Source organism: Oratosquilla oratoria, chromosome 5 (genome assembly GCF_046742065.1).
Source record: "Oratosquilla oratoria isolate Oo_2021 chromosome 5, ASM4674206v1, whole genome shotgun sequence".
Classification (NCBI taxonomy): domain Eukaryota; kingdom Metazoa; phylum Arthropoda; class Malacostraca; order Stomatopoda; family Squillidae; genus Oratosquilla; species Oratosquilla oratoria.
Window position 1 is genome coordinate 2,816,149 of NC_134781.1, and position 27,911 is coordinate 2,844,059.

The 27,911-nt window shown below is 40.7% G+C and overlaps 1 protein-coding gene across 2 annotated transcripts in view; it reads right to left on the reverse strand.

Moving 5' to 3' along the window:
• Kap-alpha1 (karyopherin alpha1) overlaps positions 1-27,911 on the reverse strand; it is a 49,673-nt gene that overhangs the window by 14,694 nt on the left and 7,068 nt on the right. Inside the window, exons 1-7 of one of the 2 annotated variants that reach the window (XM_076184829.1) lie at positions 17,275-17,328; positions 13,649-13,846; positions 11,271-11,486; positions 10,800-11,020; positions 10,021-10,284; positions 9,614-9,692; positions 445-564 (exon numbers count right to left, since the gene is read on the reverse strand). In XM_076184829.1, coding sequence (XP_076040944.1) covers positions 445-564; positions 9,614-9,692; positions 10,021-10,284; positions 10,800-11,020; positions 11,271-11,486; positions 13,649-13,846; positions 17,275-17,313 — 1,137 coding nt within the window. In that variant the 5' untranslated portion in view covers positions 17,314-17,328. Of the gene's footprint in view, positions 1-444; positions 565-9,613; positions 9,693-10,020; positions 10,285-10,799; positions 11,021-11,270; positions 11,487-13,648; positions 13,847-17,274; positions 17,329-27,911 lie in introns of those variants that run through there. The other variant, XM_076184830.1, reaches the window with a different exon arrangement.

Here is a 27,911-nt window from a genome sequence, read left to right on the forward strand (position 1 = left end):
TGCAGCCTGAAGGGATTTCTCCCCGTCTTCTCCTTTTATGCATGGGGGGACAGAGAGGGGGGTCGCTGATTTAATGAAGTGGCCTTGCTGTGGATGTGCTGTGTCTTGCGACACTGCTTCTGACCCAGGGCAGTGGACAAGGTGCAGGGATGACCCGTCATCCAGGAGGTGCTAAGATAAGAGGGAGGGTGGAGGGGTGTGGAGTGTATTGAGGGATGGAATGGGTGGGAATGATTTTATGCCTTTTCCTTTTTGGCTACCTCCCTTGTAAGGGGGAAAAAACCTTGGTATATATATGTATGTAATCTGTGTATGCATGTGTATACACCAAAAACCGTTCCTTCTTTACAAGGAAGGTGTCCGCAGATAGCTGAATCAAAACACTTCCCCCTTTTCATACATGCATCAATGTCCCTCAAATCTAAACAAATATGACATACTTACTTGTGAACGATTGCCTGCAGTGATATTAGAAATAGTCCAACATGATTCTTTCCTGATAGATTCTTTTGGAGAGCCAAGCAGATGAAGTAAGCACGGGAGGGCAGAACAATTTAAGATAACCTGGAATAAATAAATATGTATAAATACAAATATATGCCATTACTGCCCATACCTAACCATATCAAGATGAACTTAAAGTGCAGATATTCTGCAAGAGACCAGGGGCAATGGATTGATTTGAAGCAAATTTGGGTAAAAACTAAGTAAATCTTGAGATTATACCAGTGCATTATGCACAAGTTGCCACATATGAGGTCATACAAGTTGACAAAACTAATTACACACATGCTGGGAGATAATGCAAAGGAGAAGAGTGAATAAAGGGGGCTACTGAATGGATAAAAGGGCAATGTGGCTTACAGGTACATTCTCTTCTGCCTTGCAAATTACTTAAATGCATGAAAAGAGGGGGGAGGGAGGTTGCTATATGATGAAATGATGGAGGTAAACCAGTTTTTACTTGATTCGAAAACAATGCAGTGAAAGACAGCTCTTCCATATCAAGCCCTGACAGCTTAAGTAGGTTTTCTCCTATCAATTCACTATTTGGTGACCCCTCCCCTCTTCATCCATTCACAAATCATGAAGCAAATGAGAAGAACATCCCTTTGGGCTCTATCTTCCCTTTTTCTATTCAAACTCTCATCCCCATTCTCCCCTACCTTTTGCACTCTCTCTTCCCTGCTCAACAGACATACTACATGCATCCAAAGCCCCCTTCACTTTATCCCTCTTACTACTGGTTATCTTCCCAAGTTCACTCCATCCACTTCTCCTTTCTGTACTTCATTTTCTAGTCTTGCCTCATTCATTCTTTCCATATGTCCAAACCACCTCAGTACTCTGTTCTCACCTATATGACAGTTCCCTTTCCACTCATATTTCCTCCCTTCCTTCTACATTTTTCACCCTGTTCTTGTCACATCAATCACATTCCTCACACACTACATCTCAAAGTTTCAGTCCCTTCCTCTGTCTCTGCACCATAAACCATAATGGGTAATCACATCATACAACCTTCTCTTTACTTTCATTTACAAATACTTAATTTCTCATACCACTTCATTCAACCCTGACATTTACTTGCTTCCTTTACTTCACATATTCTATTCCCTACTACATGCAGCCCCAGATACTTTCAACCCCACTGCCTTAAGGCTCTCACTCTTCACACTCGCATGTCATCACTTCACTCTTGCCCACATTAACCTGCAAATTTCTTCCCTCACACACCCTTCCAAGCTCACTAAACTGCTTCAGTGTCTACTCAGAATCAGCCACAAGTATTGTGTCATCTGCTAACAACTGTTTCACTTCCCATCCATATGCACAATGAACAACTATGGCAACATCCTAGCGGAGCCCATTCTTCACAAACTGATCATTCTCTCCATTCCTGACCTTTACAGGTACTTTAAAATGTAAAAACTATTGAATGCCTTCAACACACTTCCCCCTATTCTCTTTATTTGTAACATGCACTGCAAAGCTTTTCTGGCAACCCTGTCATATACCTTCTCTAGGTCCATGAAAGCCTAAAAAATATCCATAATGTCACACTTAATTGTTTTAGGACCCTCTTCCTCTCCTAAATTGACATTGGTCTTACCTAACCACTCACTATTCCAATCCTGATCCTCTCAATTACTACACACCTATATATCTTTCTGACTAGACTTAACAATACAAATCTACACCCATACTTGGCCCCCTTGGGTCTAGGTGAGTTTACTGACAATTTACTGACACGCTCAATTTATCAATATAAACAATTCATCGGAGGAAAAAATAAATAAAATCATGGTAGATCTAGGAAAATGCTAAAACAATAAATCACCGAATTAGCTTAGGTTGGACAGTAGGCGATTGAGGTAAATAGCTAAGACCATGGTAGTGAGCACATTTATTTATAATTAGCCACTAATGAAGTATGACATTGCCAAAGCACTAAATTACCGAATTAGTTTGAATTGCCAAGTAGTGATATTGTGTTTTCTTACTTCTGTTAGAAATGTTAAGTATTCAGTACACAAAGATTTTCACTGATTTGCTCATCATGCCTCTTCATTTTATACATACATATACCAAAGGTTTTTCCTCCTTATAAGGGAAGTAGCCAAAAATCAAAGGCATAAGAACCACTCCCACCCATTCCATTGCTAACATACTCCACTCCCCTCCACCCTCTTCCCTCCCTCCCTGCATCTTGGCCACTGCCCTGGGTCAGAAGCAGTTCAGCAAGACACAGTACATCCACAGCAAGGCTGTTTCTGTATGGGTGACCCCACTCTCTGTCCCCTTATGCAGAAAAGAAGATGGGGAGAAATCCCTTTGGGCTGCATCAATTTATTTTTCACATATACTCCCTCCCTCCCTCCCCCACCCACTCCACCTTATGGATCACAGCATCATCCATACACAACCATTCTTCATTCACCCTTATCTTCTGTCCTCTCCCGTCCTTCCTCAACAGACATTCCTCCTCTTTCCCAATGCCCCTTTTACCCCATCCATCCATCTCATCCTAGGTTGCCCCCTCATGTTCACTACTTCCACCTCTGCTTTCCACAATTCTTTTACTACTCTTTCTTCACTCATTCTTTCCATGTGTCCAAACCATCCCAATACTCTTTCATCAACCCTATCTTCCAACTCCCTTTCCACTAACTTCCTCAATCCCTCCTCTGATCCTGCTACAAGTACAGTGTTGTCAGCAAACAACAGCTGGCTTATCTCCCACTTTTCTCAATTTTCCTTAACCATCTCCAATCCCTGACCCACTACCCTTGCATTTACATCTTGCACCACCCTATCCATGTATAAATTAAACAGCCAGGGCGACATAACACATCCCTGATAAAGTCCCACCTTTACCTCAAACCACTTACTTTCTCCATTTCTAATCCTAACACATGTTCTGCTACTCTTGTAAAAACTCGACTGCTCTCAACAGCTTTCCTCCCATTCCATATATCTGTAATACCTCCCACAGTGCCTTCCTGTCTACCTAGTCATAAACCCTTTTCAAATCCATAAAAGCCCAAAATATATCATTACCTTTTCCTATAGCTTTCTCACATATCTGTCTTACCACAAATATTTGACCTACACAACCCCTACCTGTCCTAAACCCACATTGTCCCTCACCAATCACTCCCTCTGTTCCTCTCCTAATCCTCTCAATCAAGACCCTCCCATAAGCCTTTCTAACTACACTTAAAAATCTGATTCCTCTGAAACTACTACACTCACACTTGTCCCCTTTTCCCTTGTAAAGTGGAACTATACAGGCACTCCTCCAGTCCTCTGGCACTCTACCCTCTCTTAAACAAACATTAAATAACCTAACCAGCCAGTCCACGATCACTGTACCTCCTGTTATCAGACATTCTGCAAGACATCCATAAGAACATAAGAATGATGGAAACTGCAAGAGACCATAAGGCCTACACTAAGCAGCTCTGTATCCATCACCACCTGTCATCCCCATCCATAAAGTTGTCTAATCGTTTCTTAAAACAACTGATAGTTTCAGAGCTTACAACATGGTTACCAAGTCTATTCCACTTATTCCACTTAGTAAACCAATTCTTGCCTATCTCCTTACATCTAAATTTGTTCAGTTTAAAACCATTACTGCGAGTCCTGCCCTGTTGTTTTAATATGATGACCTTGTTTGCATCACCCTTAATAAAGCCTTTGATCCACTTGAACACCTCTATTAGATCACCCCGCACTCTGTGTCTTTCCAGAGAGTGTAAGTTAACCTCTTCACTCCGGGGCACATCACACGTCTGGCAGCATTAGCTGCCCGACATGCGATGTTGCATCATAATAATCGCATTATAAAAAATAAAGTCAGTGCTCAATCGTTCGTTCTCTTTCACTCGTGTATATTGATAACCATAGAAAATTGATGAAGCCAGTTTAGAGAGAATGGAAATTATGTAGGTACGACTACAATAAATATAATCAAGATGCCGACGTCGGCATCTTGAATATATTTATTGTAGTCGTACCTACGTAATTTCCATTCTCTCTAAACTGGCTTCATCAATTTTCTATTGTTATCAAAATACATGGGTGAGAGAGAACGAACGATTGAGCTCTGACTTTATTTTTTATAATGCGATTATTATGACGCAACATCGCACGTCGGACAGCTAATGCTGCCAGATGAGATGTGCCCCGGAGTGAAGAGGTTAACAAACTGATTCCTCTGAAACTACTACACTCACACTTGTCCCCTTTTCCCTTGTAAAGTGGAACTATACAAGCACTCCTTCAGTCCTCTGGCACTTTACCCTCTCTTAAACAAACATTAAATAACCTCACCAGCCAGTCCACCATCACTGTACCTCCCTTTTTCAGACATTCTGCATGACATCCATCCAGACCAGGTGCCTTACCTGCTCTCACTTAACAAGCTGATTCCTTTGAAACTACTACACTCACACTTGTCCCCTTTTCCCTTGTAGTGTGGAACTATACAGGTACTCCTCCAGTCCTCTGGTACTCTACCCTCTCTTAAACATTAAATATCCTCACCACCCAGTCCACCATCACTGCACCTCCTTTTTTAAGACATTCTGCATGACATCTACCCAACCCAGGTGCCTTACCTGCTCTCATCATCTTAACAATTGCCTTCACTTCATCTTTCCTTATTTCTCCTCAATTTTCCTCACTCATCACGGTCATTTTCTTAGCACTTCCCACAGCAACTACCTTTCCCTCCCTATCCTCCTTCACATTTAGCAACTCCCTAAAATACTCTGTCCATCTTCCTCTTACTGCCTTCTTTTCCATTATCATCTCTCCATCTGCACTTTTTACCTTTTCTTCTCTACTTGATTTGCCTCCTCTTCCTCTCTTAATTTCTTTCCAATTTTTTTTTTTTTATTACTTTCAAAATTTTCTGTCATACTCTTACCCCATTTCACATCTGCTCTCCTATTTGCCTGCTTTATCTTATGCTACAAGCAGCCAATACCCCAGATGGGGGCCACAATAACAAGCAGCCAATACCTCAGACGGGTTGATACTTTAGGGTCTATATGGGACGCCCATACGGACCAGAGCCACACATCATTTTGTTTATGATAGAGGAAAACTCTGTTCATAGAGAAATGATGACACTTTTATACTACGACTGTCCCTCTGTTATGCTGTCCCCCAACCCCTTGTTGCTGTCCTGTACCATTTCTCTGAGTATTCTTTTTCTGTGGTGGGGGAATTCCCTGTGGTGGGGGAAAAGAATACTGCCACCAAGTATTCCCACTTGGATCGTAAGAGGCGAGAAGAAAGGGACGGGGATTGGGACTAGGCATCCTTCTCCTTGTAGCCCCACAGGGGACATTCCTAAAAGAAAAAGTAAAGGCATAAGAGGGTCTGGGAGTTTTCCGACCAGCACCCTAAGGTTTGGGTCTTTTAATGTGCGTGGATGTGGTACAGATGAGAGTAAAAGGGAAGAGATAGGTAGTATGTTTGTGAGAAGAAAGATGGATGTGTTGGCTTTGAATGAAACTAAGTTGAAAGGGAAGGGTGAGTGTAAGTGGGAGGTTATTAGGAGTGAAGAGAGGGCGAGGGAGGGAAGGGGTGGCTATTCTAGTAGGTGAAGAGGTAGGTAAACGTGTAGTGGAGTGGAAGGAGGTTTCCTCATGGATAATGTGGATGAAGGTGAAACTGGGAAAGTAGATGTGGGTCTTTGTAAGTGCATATGGGCCTGGAAGTGAGAAGAGTGTAGAAGAAAGGGAGGCCTTTTGGATAGATTTAAATGAATGCATAGAGGATTTAGGGAGAAATGTCAATGTAATAGTACTGGCAGACCTTAATGCTAGGGTAGGAAATGGTCCAATTGATGGAGTGGTTGGGAAATGTGGAGTTCCAGGAAAGAATATTAGTGGAGAGTTGATGGTGGAAATGTGTCTAGAAAGAGAGTTGATGGTGGAAATGTGTCTAGAAAGAGAGTTGATGATAGCAAATACAGTGTTTCGGAAGAAAGTCAAGCATAAGTACACATGGGAGAGGGTGGAGGGAAGGGTGGTAGATAGAGCATTAATGGATTATGTACTAGTAAATAGGATTATGATAGGAAGAGTTAAGGATGTACATGTGCTAAGGGGAGAGGGTGGGGGAATATCAGATCATTTTTTGGTGGAAGGTAAGGTGAGAGTGGAGGATAGATGGAGAAAGAGGAAAGGGACAAAAGGTAGGGAGGTGCTTAGAGTGAACTCTTTTAATGAAAAGGAGAAGGAGTACAAGAGGAAGCTGAAGGAGGAGTGGAAGGGAGTGAAGGAGAGAGTAGAGCTAGGTGTGGAGGAGGAATGGGGATGGGTCAAGGAGGGAGTCACAAAGTGTGCAAGGATGGTGTGTGGAACAAGAAGGACAGGAGGAAATAGAAGGAAGGGTAGTGAATGGTGGGATGAGGAAACAAAGAAGGTTGTAGAAGAGAAGAAGCGAGCTTTCACAGATTGGTTACAAAATAGGACGAGGGAGTCATATGAGAGGTACAAAGAAAATAAAAGAGAAGTAAAGCAAAAGGTAAAGGAGGCAAAGAGGAGAGCAGATGTGAAATGGGGTAAGAGTATGACAGAAAATTTTGAAAGTAATAAAAAGATGTTTTGGAAAGAAATTAAGAGAGGAAGAGGAGGTGAATCAAGTAGAGAAGAAAAGGTAAAAGGTGCAGATGGAGAGATGATAATGGAAGAGAAGGCAGTAAGGGGAAGATGGGCAGAATATTTTAGGGAGTTGCTAAATGTGAAGGAGGATAGGGAGGGAAAGATACTTGCAGTGGGAAATGCTAAGAAAATGACCGTGATGAGTGAGGAAAATTGAGGAGAAATAAGGAAAGATGAAGTGAAGGCAGTTGTTAAGAAGATGAAAGCAGGTAAGGCACCTGGTCTGGATGGATGCCATGCAGAATGTAAAAAAAAAAAAAGGAGGTACAGTGATGGTGGACTGGCTGATGAAGTTATTTAATGTTTGCTGGAGAGAGGGTAGAGTGCCGGAGGACTGGAGGAGTGCCTGTATAGTTCCACTTTACAAGGGAAAAGGGGACAAGTGTGAATGTAGCAGTTTCAGAGGGATTAGCTTGTTAACCACTTCCATACGGTGACGCCTACGTAGGTGGCATGAGGAGCAAGTGGGTAAGCGATGATGCTGACGTCGGCATCTTGATTATATTTATTGTAGTCGTACCTACGTAATTTCCATTATCTCTAAACTGGCTTCATCAATTTTCTGTGGTTATCAAAATACACGGGTGAAAGAGAACGAACGATTGAGCACTGACTTTATTTTTTATAATGCGATTATTATGACGCAACATCGCACGTCGGGCAGCTAATGAAGCCAGACGTGCGATGTGCCCCGGAGTGAAGAGGTTAAGTGTAGTTGGGAAGGCTTATGGGAGGATCTTGATTGAGAGGATTAGGAGAGGAACAGAAGGAGTAATTGGTGAGGAACAGTGTGGATTTAGGACGGGTAGAGGTTGTGTAGATCAGATCTTTGTAGTAAGACAGATATGTGAGAAAGCTATAGGAAAGGGGAAGGATGTTTTTTGGGCTTTTATGGATCTGGAAAAGGTTTACGATAGGGTAGACAGAAAGGCACTGTGGGAGGTTATGCAGATATACGGGATAGGAGGAAAGCTTCTAGGAGCTGTCAAGAGTTTTTATGAGAGTAGTAGAGCTTGTGTCAGGATTAGAAATGGAGAGAGTGAGTGGTTCGAGGTAAAGGTGGGACTTCGTCAAGGATGTGTTATGTCGCCCTGGCTGTTCAACTTATACATGGATGGGGTAGTGCGAGAGGTAAATGCAAGAGTAGTGGGTCAGGGATTGGAGATGGTTAAAGAAAATGGAGAAAAGTGGGAGGTGAGCCAGCTGTTGTTTGCGGACGACACAGCACTTGTGGCAGGATCGGAGGAGGGATTGAGGAACTTGGTGACAGAGTTTGGGAGAGTATTTGATAGAAGAAAGCTAAAGATAAATGTGGGTAAAAGTAAGGTGATGAGATGTACAAGGGGTGAAAATGGCAGTAGACTGGAAGTGAGCATTAAGGGAGAGCGACTGGAGGAAGTGGATAGTTTTAGATACTTGGGTACAAATGTGGCAGGAAAAGGTGGAGTGAAGGTGGAGGTAGAATGTAGAATGAGAGAAGCGAGTAAATGCCTTGGTGGATTGAAGAATGTAATGAGGAATAGACATTTGGGAATGGATGCTAAGAGGAGACTGTATGAAGGAGTGAATGTGCCAACAGCACTGTATGGAGCAGAAACATGGAACATAAGAGAGGAAGAGAGAAGGAGTTTGAATGTGTTTGAGATGAGGTGTCTGAGAAGTATGGTGGGGGTTACTAGGCTAGATAGAGTGAGAAATGAGGAGGTGAGGAGGAGAACAGGGGTGGAAAGGGAGTTGGGAGATAGGGTTGATGAAAGAGTATTAGGATGGTTTGGACACATGGAAAGAATGAGTGAAGAAAGACTAGTAAAAGAGGTATGGAAGGCAGATGTGGAGGGAGTGAACATGAGGGGACGTCCTAGGATGAGGTGGATGGATGGGGTGAAGGGGGTTTTGGGGAAGAGGGGAATGTCTGTTGAGGAAGGACTGGAGAGGACAGAAGACAGGGGTGAATGGAGAATGGTTGTATATGGATGATGTTGTGATGCATGGGGTGGAGTGGGCGGGGATGGGGGGTGAGGTAGTATGTGTGAGCAAAATTTGACGCAGCCCGAAGGGATTTCTCCCCGTCTTCTCCTTTTATGCAATGGGGGGACGGAGAGGGGGGGGTTGCCGATTTAATGAAGCGGCCTTGCTGTGGATGTGCTGTGTCTTGCGACACTGCTTCTGACCCAGGGCAGTGGACAAGGTGCAGGGATGACCCGTCATCCAGGAGGTGCTAAGATAAGAGGGAGGGTGGAGTGTATTCAGGGATGGAATGGGTGGGAATGATTTTATGCCTTTTTCTTTTTGGCTACCTCCCTTGTAAGGGGGAAAAAGCCTTGGTATATGTATGTATCTTATGCTCCCTTCCCCTTGTATTTATATACATCTGGTGATCTTATTAATTTCTATTAAACTGAGCATTCCCCTGAAATGTTACCACATACCTGTGTTTGAACATCATCTCCTGTAACAATATTTCCAACTGCTCTTAGGGCTGCTGCAACAACACTATGTTGATTGAACCTTGAAATGAAAAGAAACAAATTAATCTCAGCAGTGTGGCAGGGGGCTGTCATGAATCCTCATCCACAAGGTGCTAATGGGAGGCATGTTAACTAGGCTTTAATGTGTATACACATTATGTGTGCTTCCACTTGGCCACTTCCCTAAGGGAAAAAGTGCCTTTAGCATCTCTGTGTATGACAACTTGTATCGCAATCCATTTTCATTAACTAGAAAATTTGATAATTCAAGGATTTTGCACTAGCAATCCCAGTTAATTCTATCCAACTTCAGGGAACCTCTATGTGTGAATGGAATATATGAGTAGACCAAGCTCTTATATACTTACATAAGTAGTTCTACAAGTCTCCTACAGACCCCAGCATCAATCACAGCCTGTATCTTCTCATTGGGGCCATCACTCAGGTAACTCAGTGCCCAACATGCATCTGCCAAGACATCAGCATCACTGTGAAACAGAAGGCGGGAGAGGACTGGAAGGCAGGGGGACACGCGAGAGAAGTCTGGGGGCGGATTCTTGCCTCGGCACAAGTTGCTGAGTGCCCAGACAGCGTTGCGAGTCATAGACAACCTCGTGGATTTACTAAGCAATCTGTGAAAGAAGATTATTGAATATATCATTAGCTAAAAAAAGAGTGAAACTGTAAAGTTATATTTACTATCATTTGTAATAGGGTAATGGATGAGGTAAGGGGGGCATTGGGAAATAGGGAATTGTCTATTGAGGAGGGAAGGGAGAGGACAGAGGATGAAGGTGTGTGGAGAATGGTTGTGTATCAGTGATGCTGTAATGCATGGAAGGGAGTGGGGGGATGGGTGGTGAGGGAGTATGTGTGAATGATATTTTGACACAGCCTGAAGGGATTTCTCCCAGTTTTATCTTTTTCTGTATGAGGGGATGGAGAGGGGGGGTTGCAGATTAAATGTAGCGGCTTTGTTGTGGATGTGCTGTGTCTAGCTACATTGCTTCTGACCTAGGGCAGTGGGCGAGATGCAGGGATGACCCATCATCCAGGAAGAGCCAAGATAAAAGGGAGGGAGAGGAGTGAGTGGGAGTGGAGTATGTGGGGATGGAATGGGTGGGTGTGGATTTTATGCAATACTTACTGTAGTAATGGCATAAGAATACTCTCAGACAGGACATAATCTCTGCAATCTGGTGAATCTCCTGCAATATTACCCAAAGCCCAAACTGCTTGTTCTTGGACATCTTCATATTCCGAACTCAATAGCTGAATAAAGATGGGTACTGCTCGGGCCTCTATCACAATTCGTGTCTGATTGCTGGTGCCTGATGCTATGTTGGTTAGTGCCCACGCAGCTTCAAACTGAAAAATAAAGATATTCAGATGTTTAGCAAATATTTATGGCATCACCAGTCTTTTACAAAGATAATACTATTAAATAATTTCCATAATCATCCTTGACTCGTGTATTAGTTCAATCATCTTCACATTTCAACTGATGAACATGAGAAAAAGAGAATACAACCAAGCAGGGCATCCCCTTACCATGTACCACTTCCCATCACCCTTTCTAAGAATATGGACAAAACATCAGGTGAAACAGAAAGCTTACCTGTAGCGTACAGTGGCCATTTCTTTGGAGGAACTCGACAAATCTAGGGACAATACCAGTTTGGATAACTTCATCTATGGGTGGGTTGGGTTCACGGGAAAGCAATTTACGGAATTTCTGTGTTGCATTGAGCTGAGCTTCGATGTCATCACTATAAAGTGCCTGGACCATTTCTGAAGTTATGAGGCTTCCACCAATTACTGTCTGATTACTTTCCTGTAAAATAAAAGGCAAAGATTAGATATCCATGGTTGTAAGAAAAATCAAAACATTAACCTCTTCCACATGATGACCCCACAGATGACGCCTACGAAGATGCTGGAGTTGGCATCCTGATTATATTTACTTTGTCGTTGTACCTGAGTGCCCCCTGAATTCTGTGAACTGGCTTGATCACATTTTCTGTGTTTATTATTACTCAGAGTGAAAGAAAATAAGTAAACTAGCAGTTACTTTATATTTTATGACACAAGTTTTGTGATGCATCACTGAATCATCATACATCAGGCATCCGATGCTGCACACAAGAATTTGACTCGTAATGAAGAGGTTAAAATTACAATGATGTTCAAACTACTGTATTTTTCAGACTATAAGGCGCGGGCAAAATCCTTAAAATCGGCCAAAATCGGGTGGTGTGCCTTATGTGTGGCTTCAGCACAAAAAAAATGCCTCGGACAGTGACGTACTATTTTGACGCGTTTCGTAGCTAGCCTGCCGATGGCAACAGTGCATAGTCATAGCAAAAGTTACAACCAAGTTACAACCAAGATGCATGTATCTTGACAAGAAAATTGCGAAAACTGTCGTCGAGTCCATGTCACCGCATTCATTCACGCTATCATGTCTATGACATGACACAGACAGCCATTTTGCATTGGTCTAGTCTCGCTCCACTCAGACTGTAGTCATTTGGGTATTCTTTTAGTTTCGACCATGGGCGCATATAATAGCAATAAAAAATTAATTATTAATTTTGTAAATTAAAATGTATCAACGTAATATGCAATTTTGTGGGTGGAAATGAAAATAAAAAATGCCTTGCTACAAGCAAATATGCTAATGAACGAAGTCGGTAGCATAGGATCGGGACGCCATCTTGTCTCGATACTTCCGACAGCACCTCGCCAGGTAAATTTTCTTGAAGGAATGTTATGGAGAGGAGATACATGCATTCCTTCAAGCTGCAAGAACTTTGTATACCCCGCAAGGTGAGAGAGTGGTTGAAAAGCCCGCCAACGTCTCTCACGACGACGACAACGAGGACGAGCCGGATGACATTTAATTTGCAGGTAATGATTTATTTTAAACACAGGTTAGGTTTGGTTAAACGAATTTATCATCCTTTCATTTCTTCGACGTCGGCATCTATCATAACAAACATGGCGTACCATTCGTCCAACACGACTTCGTTACTTACGAAATCTGTTTAAGCACCTTATTTGTTTATATTTCCGCTCACAAAATTGCATATTACGTTGATATATTATAATTTACAAAATTAATAATTAATTTTCTATTACTATATTGCGCCCATGGTCGAAACTAAAAATTTACCTTTCTTTGTAATCCTGTGTTTTTAAGTGAATAGAGAATTCCGGGAATAATTTAATTTAATAATTTAATAATTTAATTCAATAGTTTAATTCCCCACAATTCCCGTAACGTGTTTATGTTGTTTTTTAGGGGTATTGGCAGGGCAGACCGCCCATGGAGGTGGTCTGATTTCACTGACCAAAATAAAAAAATATATCATTTATTTTTGTAATTTTGCTAAATCCCAACCGATTTTTCTCATTCAACAATGAAAATGTTCAGTTCTGAAAGCACTCACATATGCATGATTATCCGATGACGAGACCAGGTGCGCCTTATGTAAGGACGGGGAATAGCAAATTACGGGTGCGCCTTATGGTCCGAAAAATATGGTATTATGTAAAATAAACTATTGCACATTGCAGCCATAAATAGTCACATCTCTCAAATGTTGGAGACTAGGAATGAATGCATATATATAGCCCTTCTCTCTTCAACTGCTGCCTCAAGGTTAGTGGAAAACCTGCAGCCCCGGAGTTGCTTTGACTTGGCAATCCCCCTTATATAAGGAAAAATGCCTTTGGCTTCTACATTATCAACATGAATAGAATTCAGTTAATCATATATTTTGGAATGTTTGAGCCCATACAGGGACAGAGACCTATAACAATGGGTGAATAACTAAAATGATATATCCTTGACTTTGTCTCAATACATACAAATCATGCTAACAGCATACACTCTCATAATTAACCTAATATTTCTTCTGCTGCATGCAATGGCAGAGCTTTCCCATCCACCTGTCACACAGTTTCCCCTAAAATTTCTACATTTGATCTTACTTGGTTCATGGCAACATCGGACTGTTCATCTTCTCCCATAGCTGCTGTCAATGCTGCCACATTACGTCTTTTGGCCAGTTGTTCTTCCCGCTTCTGTTTTCGGAGCTGTACCCCCTCCTCTTCTCTCCTCCGCCTCATCTCTGCTGAGTCCAGGCCTTGATTCTTGTAGCGATACTTGTGCTGCGAGGGGCCCGACATCTGCAGGTTAACATTAATATTAGTATTTGTAGTAAGAACCAGTACAGACACTCCTCAACTTACGTTTTAGTTACGTTCCGAACGGCCGAACGTAAGTTGAAAATGAACGTAAGTTGGTACTGTACTATACATCCATAAATTCTATTACCGTATCTTATATAACACCCCTAAATCATTAATTATACACATAACATTGTAAAATAATAACATTAATTTCAAATAAATTAAATTCAAGCAACATAAATTGAGATGGTGGAGGAGGAGGGGGAGGAGGAGGAGGAGGCAAGGCATGTTCAGTTTGTCGTTTGTGCAATGTAAACAATGGACGTCATGCGCAAGTATCGTTTGAACTACGGAGAGCGCGCTAAACTAAAGAAATCACTCAAAAAAAAAATTTGTACAGTTTTTTTTTACAGTCAGTTCAAACGTAAAATCGAAAAAACGTAAAACGAATGAACGTAAGTAGAGGAGCTCTGTACGAGAAAAAAATATACAATAATAAAATAAAATAAAATGTTGTTGTCTACAGGTAAAATAAAATAACTACCAGGTAAATAAAATAATTACCTAAATAAATAAAAAATATATATAATATATACATATATACTGTATATATATATGCAATAAATTTCACAATGAACATGTGAATAAAGATTTTGCAGAAACCACAAAACTTATAATCCATCTATTTATTTATTCACTCTTTATTCATATTGGCATGTATGTAACTCTGTATGTATTTATGTATATTTTGATAGATGCATATAATTATTTGCATTTTCATTTGTGTAACAGCACCCCAAGGTGTACATAATTGGTGATGTGACTATATATATGTTACCTTTACTGATTTTCCTGTATACTTTGACGATGTCTTAATAGACAAAAACGTTTAGTATACCATTCTTTTGATGCATATAATTATTTGCATTTTCATTTGTGTAACAGCACCCCAAGGTGTACATAATTGGTGATGTGACTATATATATGTTACCTTTACTGATTTTCCTGTATACTTTGACGATGTCTTAATAGACAAAAACGTTTAGTATACCATTCTTTTGATTTCCCCATGGTTTCTGATATATATATATATATATATATATATATATATATATATATATATATATATATATATATACACACACATGACACCTTACTGTGATGAACTGGACTGAACTAGGCCGAATGAATGGGAAGAAATGGAAGATGATACAGATACATGTAAACAACGGAAAGAAACAAAGGAAAGAGGACCATGTGGATAAGAATCCATCACTGGTAGCTGTAGTGATGATAATTGTGATGGTGTGATTGTGGTGATAGCGTAGCTGGTGAAGCCTGCCTTGGTAGTGGTGCAAGAGGAAAGGGATGCAGGGCAAGAGACAGGGAGGAGGGGATGAGAGGAGAGGACAGGAAAAGGGATGGAGAGAAGGGGAGGAGAGGACAGGGGAAGAAGGTGTGGAATGGGGATGAAGCAGAGAAAGGGGGAAGAAGTGAAGGAGGAAGTGGGGAAGAGGGTGAAGGGGTGTGTGTGGGAGGGAAGAGGTAAGGAGGAGGTGGATGCACAAGAGATGGGGAGGAGGGGAGGGGAGGGGAGGGGAAGGAGGAGGAGGAGGAGGAGGTGATGACTGTGATCTGGCATTCCTATTCACATGCCACCCTCACTCCCTCCCTCACTTCCTCTAAACTAGAGCTATTTGCTAAAGAAGACAAGAGTTCAATGGACACAGTGTTTCATTTGTTTGTTTGCTTGTTTTAAGACACTTAAGTGGTGCATGAAATCTCTCAAAAGCAATACACAAGTAAAGACCAATGATGGTGTCCCAGTGAGTTATTCACACTTCCTATTTTACAATTTAGTTGTTGGTTGAAATGATTCTGTGGCTGTGGACTTAATTAGTAATCTGTCTGCTATCAATGTATTTTGTGTGTTAAATGTTTTTTGTAAATGTTGCTCACAGCTCAAGAGGGAATTGATAGCTTAACAATGATCCTGTCATTAAATACATACCCCCAAAAGTGCAAAATTTCATAAATGGTAAACGCTACATACAAAAATTCTATTGCAATAGCAACACAAATGAAAACATCTCTTTCCTCTTGGTTTTTTAAATCTGAGGGTGTTGCTAAAAGCAAAATTTGTTAAGCTCTTCCCTCTCACGGAATGCTGAGCAATTCAAGACGTGGTGCCAAAAGGAACATTTGGTGCTCTCACAAATAGAATATACAATTATTCTTTATTTACAAATATGTAGTCATGCATCCTATAATGCAATCTCTGCTATGTACTTTATAAAGCTCTGACAAGCAAAACATTATACTAATAAAGATTCCATCCTCACATGTCACTTCTTTTGGTTGACGCATCTTCAGACATGAATATGAAGCTCCTAGTCATAGCCTTCTCTACTGAGGGCAACCTATTCTTATTCTATTTAGAAAAGAATTCCAATAATTTTTAGCATCTACAGTCTTTCCTGCCAACCCCTTTAACTCTCTCCCTTTTCCCAACTCTGAATCCACTTTTTTGGTGAGATATTGTCCCCTAAGGTTAGAGGTACAGGTCATTGGCAACAAAATATCCTCCTCAGTTATGATACGGTGTCCTCCTTCATTGGCTAATATTAAACATATTTCAGTTAATCCCTTCATTACTATAGGGGGGACATTTGCATTTTAATTCTTGCTTACCAGATATTTTCATTCAGCTGTATGGTATCACATCAGTAACAAAGTGATTTATCAATTATCTTGTGCTCTGAAATTAGTTCTATGTAAAATACATTACTACTGATACATACTCTTTGTAAAGTGCAACTATTTTTTTTCACAAACTAGGTTGTTTTACTATTTGCAGAAACTCCACTCCAGGTGCTGGCACACATTAATAATTAATTTTCTTACCACAATGATTCATTACAATGGTAATTAATTTTCTTACCATGGCTTTCCACACTAAAGACTTTGGTGGGTCCTGACTTTCAGCCATCCTGTTCGACAAATGAAAGTCTTCACTGTGATAACAGAAGAAGACATGTTTACCAATTTATGATATTTTCTATAACAAATCATGTTCATTGTAAAGATCTTTTTCAGTGAAAAGGGCAGGAAACATTCAACAAAGTTAATGAGACTGGCTGAATTCTTCATTGGGCCAAGAACACAACAAAGAAAAAATTCAAATAAAAAACTACCTCATGCAGAGCATCATCATCACAATAACACTAACAATTGTTGCCTTAAATTTTACAAGAAACCCACAGCTTCATGCTCTCCCACAGATCTCTTTAGAAACTCTGAACTGCTATCTGTGTTGTATTAAATTAGGACAGTTTCTTAGTCACTGGTTTACAGTGGTAGCAGGAAGCAACTGCCAGTTTTCTATATGAAAAGGTGGAGGAAACAAAGTTGAAGTGGAGAGATACCTTTGAATGAGTCCAGAGACACCCCTTGAGCCCACACATCCTAATGGAGGTGAGGATGTTGGTGAATTCTCTAAACTGGCGGCAGGGTGACTTTCTGATGTATCTTGCACTAATACTTCCAGGTACATTTCATTGGCCCCAGCACTTTTATGAATAAAATCATAGGATTATCTGATAAGAGAGTATCACATCCAGTAGAGCAGAAAGCTATACTAACTGTAATACAGTAACAATAACTGTTGCCTCCACTTCCACTCATTGGAAACCTACACTGACAGTCTTCAGCCACTCCTCAAGCCCTAATATAGACCTCTCCATTGTGCATGTGTGACAAATGTATACAATTCTTGGCAGTCCAGGGTTTTCTTCAATGTCACTAGGTAGAAAGGGGACAAGAGCCAGATTATCAGCTCCATCCACAAAAACCCCAGCAACTTGTGTGTTTTTCATTTACCTATATAATTTGATTAGTCTAATTGTTTGGCATGAGGCTCCCGCTAACTTCAAAAGATCAGCAGCCTGATTGCTCCTTTTCTGGCATAGGAATGTCCCAATATACAACTCCTGGCTAACTGGAGTTGGCTTGATTGCTAAAGGCATTGCTGGAGACATCTGAGAGGTGCAGTGATGCCCTCCACCCCCACCCACCACTCCCAGAAAGACAAATGAGACATTAATCCCCCCTAGGAGGTGAGATTGTGCCATGAAGATGATGCACTCTATCCACATCCCAGCAGATTGAAGGAAGGGTCATTTCACCCTAATCTGGAGAAGATAACTGATATGAGAACAATGGCTACTATCATGTAACAATGTGTGATTCTTGATAAGCTCACTGTTTTTGTCATTGTGGCATAAACAAGAGCCCATTTACTCATGAACAGAAGCCTGTCTCCCAGTAAACCAGTACCTCTGCACCTTGGCTTCATGCCCAAAAAAATCTACAACGGGATCTTCATAATGTGTCATATCTGAATACTGGCTACAATTTCAACTGATGTATCTATGTGGTCGACAGATCTTTTTTTTATTCATTTGCTTATGAGGTATTCCAGAAGATTTTAAGAGGTGTGCCCGGTGATTTTTTCTTCTTTGCTGTGCTCAATACAACAAGAAATTAGGTGTAGCAGAGGTGAAAAATTCCTTTAGGTATAAAATAAAATGAAAGTATGGCAGGAGTGTCCCCTTGTTCCTATCTTTTTTTTTAAACTTTGGTGTGAAGTGGCTGATGGGCAAATTTATGGTTGACTGTGGATGCATTACACTGGCCTGCGTTTAATTTTTTTTTTCAAAGGTCGAAGATTTTTCCAAGTGATTTATAGGTTTTTTGGTGCGCTGAATCCAAAAATGCCATCTGTTTCCTTGGATCAGGTCTAGTTTTTGAGATATGAGAAGTGCGACTTTTGGGCCTTGTATAGTACTAAGTATAAGGAAAACGAGGCTGCAGGTATAGCCTATTCTTATTTTTTTTTTGCATAAAAATTATACTGTAGCACCCCGAAACTGATACTGAAACCTAATGATGTTTTTGTTTACTTTCAGGAAACTGAAACCGAAACTGAAACTGCATTGACTACATTGACAAACTGCATTGACAACACTGAAACTGAAAATGGTTTAGAAAAGTGTGATCTCCAATCAATGTGACTGATTTTATAAGAATCTGTGCTTCTTGTGTTTCTATTTTGGACACGTATCTTAGATTGACAGAAAATGGAACGCAAATGCACAAATCATCCTGATAGGTTCTGCTACATATGTGGTAATGTGATTCTTCCTCGTCGACTAGCAAATATAACTGATTTTGTGAAGAAGGCATATCATGCTTACTTTGGAGTTAAGCTTGGGGACCAGGACAAGCCATTTGCACCCCATGTTAGCTGCAAAACATGTGTCAAGAACTTGCATGATTGGAGAAATAAAAAAAGGAAGAGTATGCCATTCGCTGTTCCAATGGTTTGGAGAGAGGGTAAAGATCATGTGTCAGACTGCTATTTCTGCATGACTAATCTTAAAGGAGTCAACCGCAAGAACAAGCATTGTATTCAGTATCCTAATGTTCCGTCTGCCATACGACCAGTCCCTCATGGTCCAAGCCTGCCCGTTCCCGAGCCAGATGTTGCAATGGAATCTAGTACTGAATCGGAATCTGATAACGCACTAGACAGGGCAGAGGGTGGAGAATACATGCCAGAAGAGAATGACCGGCCAGTGCCTCTAACACAAGCAGATCTCAATGACCTGACATGGGATCTAAACCTATCAAAGGAATCAGCACAGCTTCTGGGTTCTCGTCTTCGTGAGAAAAATTTGCTAGCACCTGAGACAACATTCTTTTGGTACCGAGAGCGTGAAAGAGAATTTAGACAGTTCTTCACAACCCAGAAGGACTCGTCATTAGTTTACTGCAACAACATTGCTGGTTTGATTCAATCAATGGGGCTGGACTATGTTGCTACTGAATGGAGACTGTTCATCGACTCTTCCAGCAGAAGTCTCAAGGCAGTCCTCCTTCACAACGGAAATAAATACTCTTCAATTCCAATCGGTCATTCGGTGCAAATGAAAGAAACTCATGACAACATGGATCAGCTACTGTCTGCTCTGAACTACAATGACCATGGTTGGTTGATCTGTGGAGATCTTAAGGTAGTTGGATTGGTTTTGGGACTACAGGGTGGGTACACAAAGTATCCATGCTTTTTGTGTTTGTGGGATAGTCGGGCTGATGATCAACATTTTGTCAGACAAGAATGGCCACCACGACAACGTTTGGAACCTGGTTCACACAATGTTCAGGCTCGTTCTCGTGTTGAACCAAACAAGGTCTTACTTTACATATCAAACTGGGACTGATGAAGAACTTTGTGAAGGCAATGGACAAGGATGGCATGGGATTTACTTTTCTTCAGCAGAAGTTTCCTCGGATCAGTCTGGAAAAGCTTAAGGCTATCTTTGATGGGCCTCAGATAAGGGAACTTATGAAGGACTCAATGTTTGACGATGCACTGAATGCAGCTGAGCTGTCCGTTTGGTGGTCGCTTAAGTCAGTGATAAGAAACTTTCTAGGAAATAACCGAAGTGCAGAATACGAGAAAGAAGTCGATGAGCTCTTGAACAGCTATAAAAAATTAGGGGCTCGCATGTCAGTCAAAATGCACTTTCTACGGTCCCACTTAGACTATTTCCCTCAGAACTGTGGTGACTTCAGTGAGGAACAGGGAGAACGTTTCCACCAGGATATTCGTGTCATGGAAGAACGCTACCAAGGCCGGTGGGATGTGAATTTTCTTGCGGACTACTGTTGGTGTTTGAAACGAGACGTGGTGGCTGCCCAACACAGGAGAAAGTCACTGAAAAGGCCCTTCATCCATGATTAGATTTTCTGTAATATATCCTCTTTATCTTCTGAACTATGCAAGAATTTTTTTTTTCTTTTGTCAAGAATTTTTTCCAAAATTAAAGGGAATAAATAGCACTAAATGGCATTTTTATTTATTTTTACCGCCTCGTATCTCAAAAACGTGACCTGATTGAACAAAATGAGTGTGATTTTTAGATTCTGCATAGCAAATTACCCTAGAATCAGTTATCAGATGCTTTACCTTTGAAACTTCGCAGGCCAGTGTTATTGATACCAGAAATGTCTGACAACTCACTGATCTCAGCTTGTATATTGATGCTGCCCTTTTAGCAGTCAATTCTTACACTGCTGACTCTCAAAAAATTTGAATGTAATTGTACAACTATTGTTTTTTCTACTTTGCACCAACAATTGGCAATTAATCAATCTGTTGCTCCAGATCCTTTTTCCAGGAGACCCCCCCATGGCTTTCAAGTATCACATCAATGCAGGACTCACAACACTATCTTCAACTTTAAGAAAACCTTTATGCCTTTAGAGTAAATCCCTCCTGAGGATAATGAAGTATCACTCTAACAAACATATATCAAACCTTGAGCTCCTATGGTATGAGCGGAACCAAAACAAATAACCTACTTTATCACCCAATACCGGTTGTAGCAGCACAGCCATGTGACTCACTCAGCAAATGCTGGCCCCAAGTTGATGACACTATGGAGGTTGAATCAATCTGTTGTCCCATTTCTCTCATGCAAGAGACCTGTGGCCCCAAAGAAACAGCTATGGCCACTAGTTTGAATTCTATACATATTTTTGATTCTCAGCTGTAACTGTTATCAGCCCCAATAATTCAAGTCCATAGAACAACCTATCCCCAATTCCCTGTGAGACATCCATATCCACACATCAAGAGAAATATCAGTAGGCTACAAAATTTAGTACTTCTCCAGAAGATGAGAGACATATGCCATATATATCTAATGTATTTTGGATTTAAATGACACTGTCCGAAGTCCGAACTGGACCTGTAAGTACTCATATGACCGCGTCATGGTGGTGTTGGAGTGCAATTGGCTTTTGTCAGTTTCAGTTAGATAGAGCATCGTATGATGGTGTCACAATGGCAATGAATGCTGATTGGTCGAGGTGATCTCGTATGATGCTGTAGCGCAACCCTGGGAAAGAGGGATGGAAAAACTTGAAGTGGCAGTTTTATTTTTTGCCATAGTTGTATTCTACTTTTCAGGAAGAGCCATGTATGTGCGAGTGTATAAAGTTCTTTACCATTGCAATCTAATTTATTGACCATTTCCTCAATATACCTTTGAAAATAGCTTCAAAATGCTTCTAAAATTGTTCACATTTCAAATCCCCCAGCTGATTCTGGTCACTTTGCTTGCTATCACTCGCTTCCCACTTACTCCTACATAGTTCAGCCACCCTCCCCCCCCCCCCCAAAAAAAAAAAAAAAAAAAAAAAAAAAAAAAAAAAAAAAAAAAAAAAAAAAAAAAAAAAAAAAAAATCTGTATCTGCCACTGGGTCCAGCCCAGAGCCCCTAACAACTGGTCTCCAGACAAGACCCAAGATTTCTATTAACTTCAACTGTATTTCTTGCATCTTTTCACACATGGCGAACTGCCAATTGGTGACCACTCCCCCTTTTTCTTACTTTCAGCTGTTGACATTGAAACAGTCCCACACTTATACAACACATAATACAGTCCAAAGTTTCTTCCCACAATGATATGTGGGATAACCCAAGGACCACCACCAGCACCTGTGAGGCTGCAGGCTTCCAGTCCATGAAATTCAAAGCAATAATTATTATCATCATTATTATGTACAAGACATTACTGTGTCAATTTAGGGGACTGCACCAATTAACCACTTCAGTACTGCAGCATCAGCTCCTATATGTAATTTGCATCACACTACTCTCATTATAAAATATAAAGTCACTGATGTATTACTTGTTCTCTTTTACTCTGGATTTGGAAAAGGCTTATGATAGGGTAGACAGGAGGGCACTGTGGGAGGTTTTGCAGATATATGGGATAGGAGGAAAGCTTCTATTAGCTGTCAAGAGTTTTTACAATAGTAGTAGAGCATGTGTCAGGATTAGAAATGGAGAGAGTGAGTAGTTTGAGGTAAAGGTGGGACTTCATCAGGGATGTGTTATGTCGCCCTGGCTGTTCAATTTATACATGGATTGGGTGGTGCGAGAGGTAAATGCAAGGGTGGTGGGTCAGGGATTGGAGATGGTTAAAGAAAATGGAGAAAAGTGGGAGGTGAGCCAGCTGTTGTTTGCGGACGACACTGCACTTGTGGCAGGATAGGAGGGATTGAGGAAGCTGGTGACAGAGTTTGGGAGAGTGTGTGAAAGAAGAAAGCTGAAGATAAATGTGGGTAAAAGTAAGGTGATGAGATGTACAAGGGGTAAAAGTGGCAGCAGACTGGAAGTGAGCATTAAGGGAGAGCGACCGGAGAAAGTGGATAGTTTTAGATATTTGGGTGCGAATGTGGCAGGAAAGGGTGAAGTGGAGGTGGAGGTAGAATGTAGATTGAGAAAAGTGAGTAAATGCCTTGGTGGATTAAAAAGTGTAATGAGGAATAGACATTTGGGAATGGAGGCTAAGAGGAGATTGTATGAAGGAGTGATTGTGCCAACAGCACTGTATGGGGCAGAAACATGGAACATAAGAGAGAAGGAGTTTGAATGTGTTTGAGATGAGGTGTCTGAGAAGTATGATGGGGGTTACTAGGCTGAATAGAGTGAGAAATGAGGAGGTGAGAAGGAGAACAGAGGTGGTAAGGGAGTTGGGTGATAGGGTGGATGAAAGAGTATTGGGATGTTTTGGACACATGGAAAGAATGAGTGAAGAAAGACTAGTAAAAGATGTGGAGGGAGTGAACATGAGGGGGCGACCTAGGATGAGATGGATGGATGGGGTGAAAGGGGCTTTGGGGAAGAGGGGAATGTCTGTTGAGGAAGGACGGGAGAGGACAGAAGACAGGGGTGAATGGGGAATGGTTGTATATGGATGATGTTGTGATGCATGAGGTGGAATGGGTGGGGGGATGGGGGGTGAGGTAGTATGTGTGAGCAAAATTTGACGCAGCCCGAAGGGATTTCTCCCCTTCTCCTTTTCTGCATGATGGGATGGAGAGGGGGGATTGCCAATTTAATGAAGCGGCCTTGCTGTGGACTTGCTGTGTCTTGCGACACTGCTTCTGACCCAGGGCAGTGGACAAGATGCAGGGATGACCCGTTATCCAGGAGGTGCCAAGATAAGGGAAAGGGTGGAGGGGAGTGGAGTGTATTAGGGATGGAATGGGTGGGAATGGTTTTTATGCCTTTTTCTTTTTGGCTACCTCCCTTGTAAGGGGGAAAAAGCCTTTGGTATAAGTATGTATGTACTAATAAACACAGAAAACATGATCAAACCAGTTAACAGAATCTGGGGCTAACTCATGTACAACTACAAATAAAATATATAATCAAGACACCAACGCTGGCCTCTTCGTGTACCCACTCGCACCTCATGATGGCTACGTAGGCAGCCAATACCGAAGTGGTTAATGACAAAATCGTTATTCTACCATATTAGGGTAACTGTGCATTAGTGTTATTGCTGTAATGGATTTGTTTCCACGGTTATAGCATTCTAATAACTGACAAAGTCACCTTTTGTTTGTGATTGCCATCACTTTATGTGAAGACCCTATTCTACCATATTCAAATACTGTACTGGCCTTGTGTACCGGGTGGGTCTTTATGCCAAATGAGTTAGATGGTAACCTAACAATAATATCCGAGTCTTAGTGCCAAATATCAATTTCTATAATTTGATAGCCAAAATATTAACTATTAAAGATAATACTGCAAGGTTAGTGCAAAGTTGTGTTACAGGTGCAATGGCAAGAAAAGTTGGCAAATTGCAGCCAAAAATTAGTGTGTAATGTTCAGAATGATAGAAAGAAATCTGTACTTAGAGTCTGTCTCTGATGTTAACACTAAGATAAAGTTTGTATTAAAAAAGCAAGCAGCAGGGCATACTGCCCACTATATCTTTAAGTGTACACTAGAGGTAGGTATGTAAAGCCATTCATGATAATGAAGACAAAGTTATGTTACAATGGGGAAAGTATGTTGTACATGATAGGTACCATGTGTTGACTTGTTTCTATTGTCAAAGGTATGGCCATGTGGAGAACAACTGTAAGTTTATGGATCAGGATAGAATATGTGGTATTTGCTCTGAGAATCATGAGACTAAGAATTGTTCTTCTAATTCTTCTAAATGTAAACTCTGTATGACAAAAGCATACAGACACTGAACATAGAGTAAATTCTAGTTACTGTAAAGCTTTTGAAACTGAAATTCTTGGTTTAGCAGCAATCACTGCTTATAGATATTAACTTTGAATCTATTATTTGTGGCTTTGTAAATATTCAATCTGTTGGGAACAAAACACCTAGAATTAGAGACTTGCTTAATAAGATGTTTGATGTGATGGCTATGGCTGAAACATGGCCGCACAATTTTGATTATTCAAAGATTAATGAGATGACTCCTACACACGCTTTCCTTCATGCTCTTCATGAGGAAGATTCAGGTGATTTTGGTATTTCTGTGTCAAATGCTTATTCTTATTTAAAAAGCATAAGGAGAATAACTGTAACCAGTTTTGAGTATATGGAGGTGAATTTTAAGTGTAATAATCAGTGGGTGTCTTTTGTGGTTGTTTATTGATCTCTATCATCAAATGTTAGTGTATTTTTAGGGGAATTTGTTTCTTTGTTGGATTTGATTGATATGGTTTCTTTACAAGTGGTTATTGTTGGTGATTTTAACATGGATGGATGATTTAGATAACTAATGCCATTAGGTCTAAAGAATTATTAGATTCCTATCAGTTGTTGAATAATGTGTGGACTCCAACTTTAACCAAAGGTCATATTTTGGATCTAGTTATAGGAGATATATTAGTAAATTTAATATGTCAGTAAATCTAATAACTAATGTTGCTGTACAAGAAAAATGTAATATTTCACCAGTCCATAAGTTCAAAACTTTTAACTTACATCTTCCAAAGTCAAGAGTAATTAAGAGAATATCTTTTAGAAATAAATTTGAATTTTCTTCTGTAGCATTTATTGATGTGGTAACTCAGAGAATGGATGTTGAACTAAATATGTTGTGTATTCACAATATTCATTACTGAGATCTGAGTGTGTGGACTGTATTATGAGTGTTTATAACATTGTAATTAAAAAATAATTTGATGATCAATGTCATCAGCTAGAAAAAGTAATAACAGTCAAGGATAAGTCATCATGGTTTAATGGTGACAACTGGAGAGAAAAAAAAAAAAAAAAAAAGTAAATAGTACAGGTTCAAGACTAATAATGCATTTCAAGAATTCAAAAGTATAAAGAATCAATATAATTACCTGGTAAGAAGGAAAAGTGAATATTACAATTTGAAAATTCATGAAGCGGGATCAGATGTAGCACAGTTATATAGATTTTTAAACGGATTAAGTGGAAATGTGAAAAAGAAGAAACTCCCTGATGGTTTCAGTGATTTTTACCTGGCTGAGGACATTATAGTTTTTTTGGAAATAAGACTGGAAATGTATTGAGTGGGTTTGTTAATGTGCATTCCTTGGCTGTGGTGGCAGCTGTTACTGAACTTATATTGCCACATTTTAAGACAGTAAACAGAGATACTATTATTCAAGTGATAAACAGATCTAAGAAAACACATTGCTATTAATCCAAAGCCAATATCAGAATTGGTTGGAGCAGAAAACTTCTCTTGTCTTATAGATATTATATTGACATTGGTAAATGCTAGTACAGTGAGTCCTCGTTATACAGTACATATGTGTTCCTGAAAACCTTACTGCAAATTGAAATTACCGTATACCAAACTGAAGTTTCTACTTATGCAGACGTACCTTTTCCCTGCTCTTTCCTCTTCAAAATATCTAATTTTACCTCCAAAACATGAGCGGATACCATATCTATGAATTTTTCTTACTGTAAATTGAATCGAGGGTAGTAATTACCAAATACCGTAACTACGAATTTACCAGATAAAGAATTACCGTTTAAGGACGACTCACTGTATATCCATGTGCAAATTTCCTAAATCTGAGAAAACAGCAATTGTTACACCAATATTGACGGGTTCATTTGACTGTCAGTTTAAACTCAGATAGACCAGTTTCAACTTTATCTTGTGTATCTAAATTACTAGAATACATGACGCTTGAGCAGTTGACTGACTACCTGGAGCAAGTTCATGCTTTACCTGATTGACAGTCAACTTATAGGCAATTGTACACTATGGAGACTACAGTGTGCTCTGTTGTTAATGATGTACTGGAAATAATGGATGAGGACAAATGAGGAGCTGCGTGCTGTAGGGGCTCAAGCGCCAGTTCCCGCGATCTCAGGTTTTTGCATGTTCTAGGTGCTCCATCTCTTCTAGATCATGGGGCAATAGACTGGGATAGGATTACATACCTTATTCCCACTGTATCGAGGGGTTAGAGTTGCATACTGAAACCTGTTTTTTGAGCAGAGGACTTTGTCGGTAGCGGTGCATAGGGGCTCAAGTGCTCGGCCAATGAGCGGTCCATATTCAGGCACACCCACTCACCCGGCCAATCACGTTCTCCGAGGTATAGTCACGATGTCACGTTCCCGCTAAGCTACACGTGCTTTCGCGAGTGTTGTGTTATTTTCCACTCTTACCATGGATTTATCGTCTGATAACAGCTCCAGTGCATCAGAACATGAAGAAGAGGCTTCTACTAAGTCACGCAAGCGGCAACGGTGTCCTGATAAGTGGATAAAGAACCAAAATAAGGCGAAATGTAACAGGGGTGAGGCGTACACCAGCCACACCACCAAAAAGCAAGTTGGGGAAAGGAGGGTTGGGAGTCCCTGCTCTTGCCCTGATAAGTGTTTCACCAGGCTAGGGGATGACAACGTGGAAGCAATCTTCAAAGCTTACTGGGATCTAGCAAACCACGATGCCCAGAGTATCTACCTTGCCTTTCGAGTAGTTGAGACACCTGTGAAGCGTCCTAGGAAGAAGCAGGATGGGTCTACCGAGTCCAAGAGACAGTGCACACGCAACTATTCCGTGTTAGTGAGTGGGATGGTTGTGATTGTTTGTAAGACAGCCTTTCTCAACATTCACGGCATCAGTGATAAACGTGTAAGGAACGTTTCAGTGAAGACCAAAGCCTCGCCTAC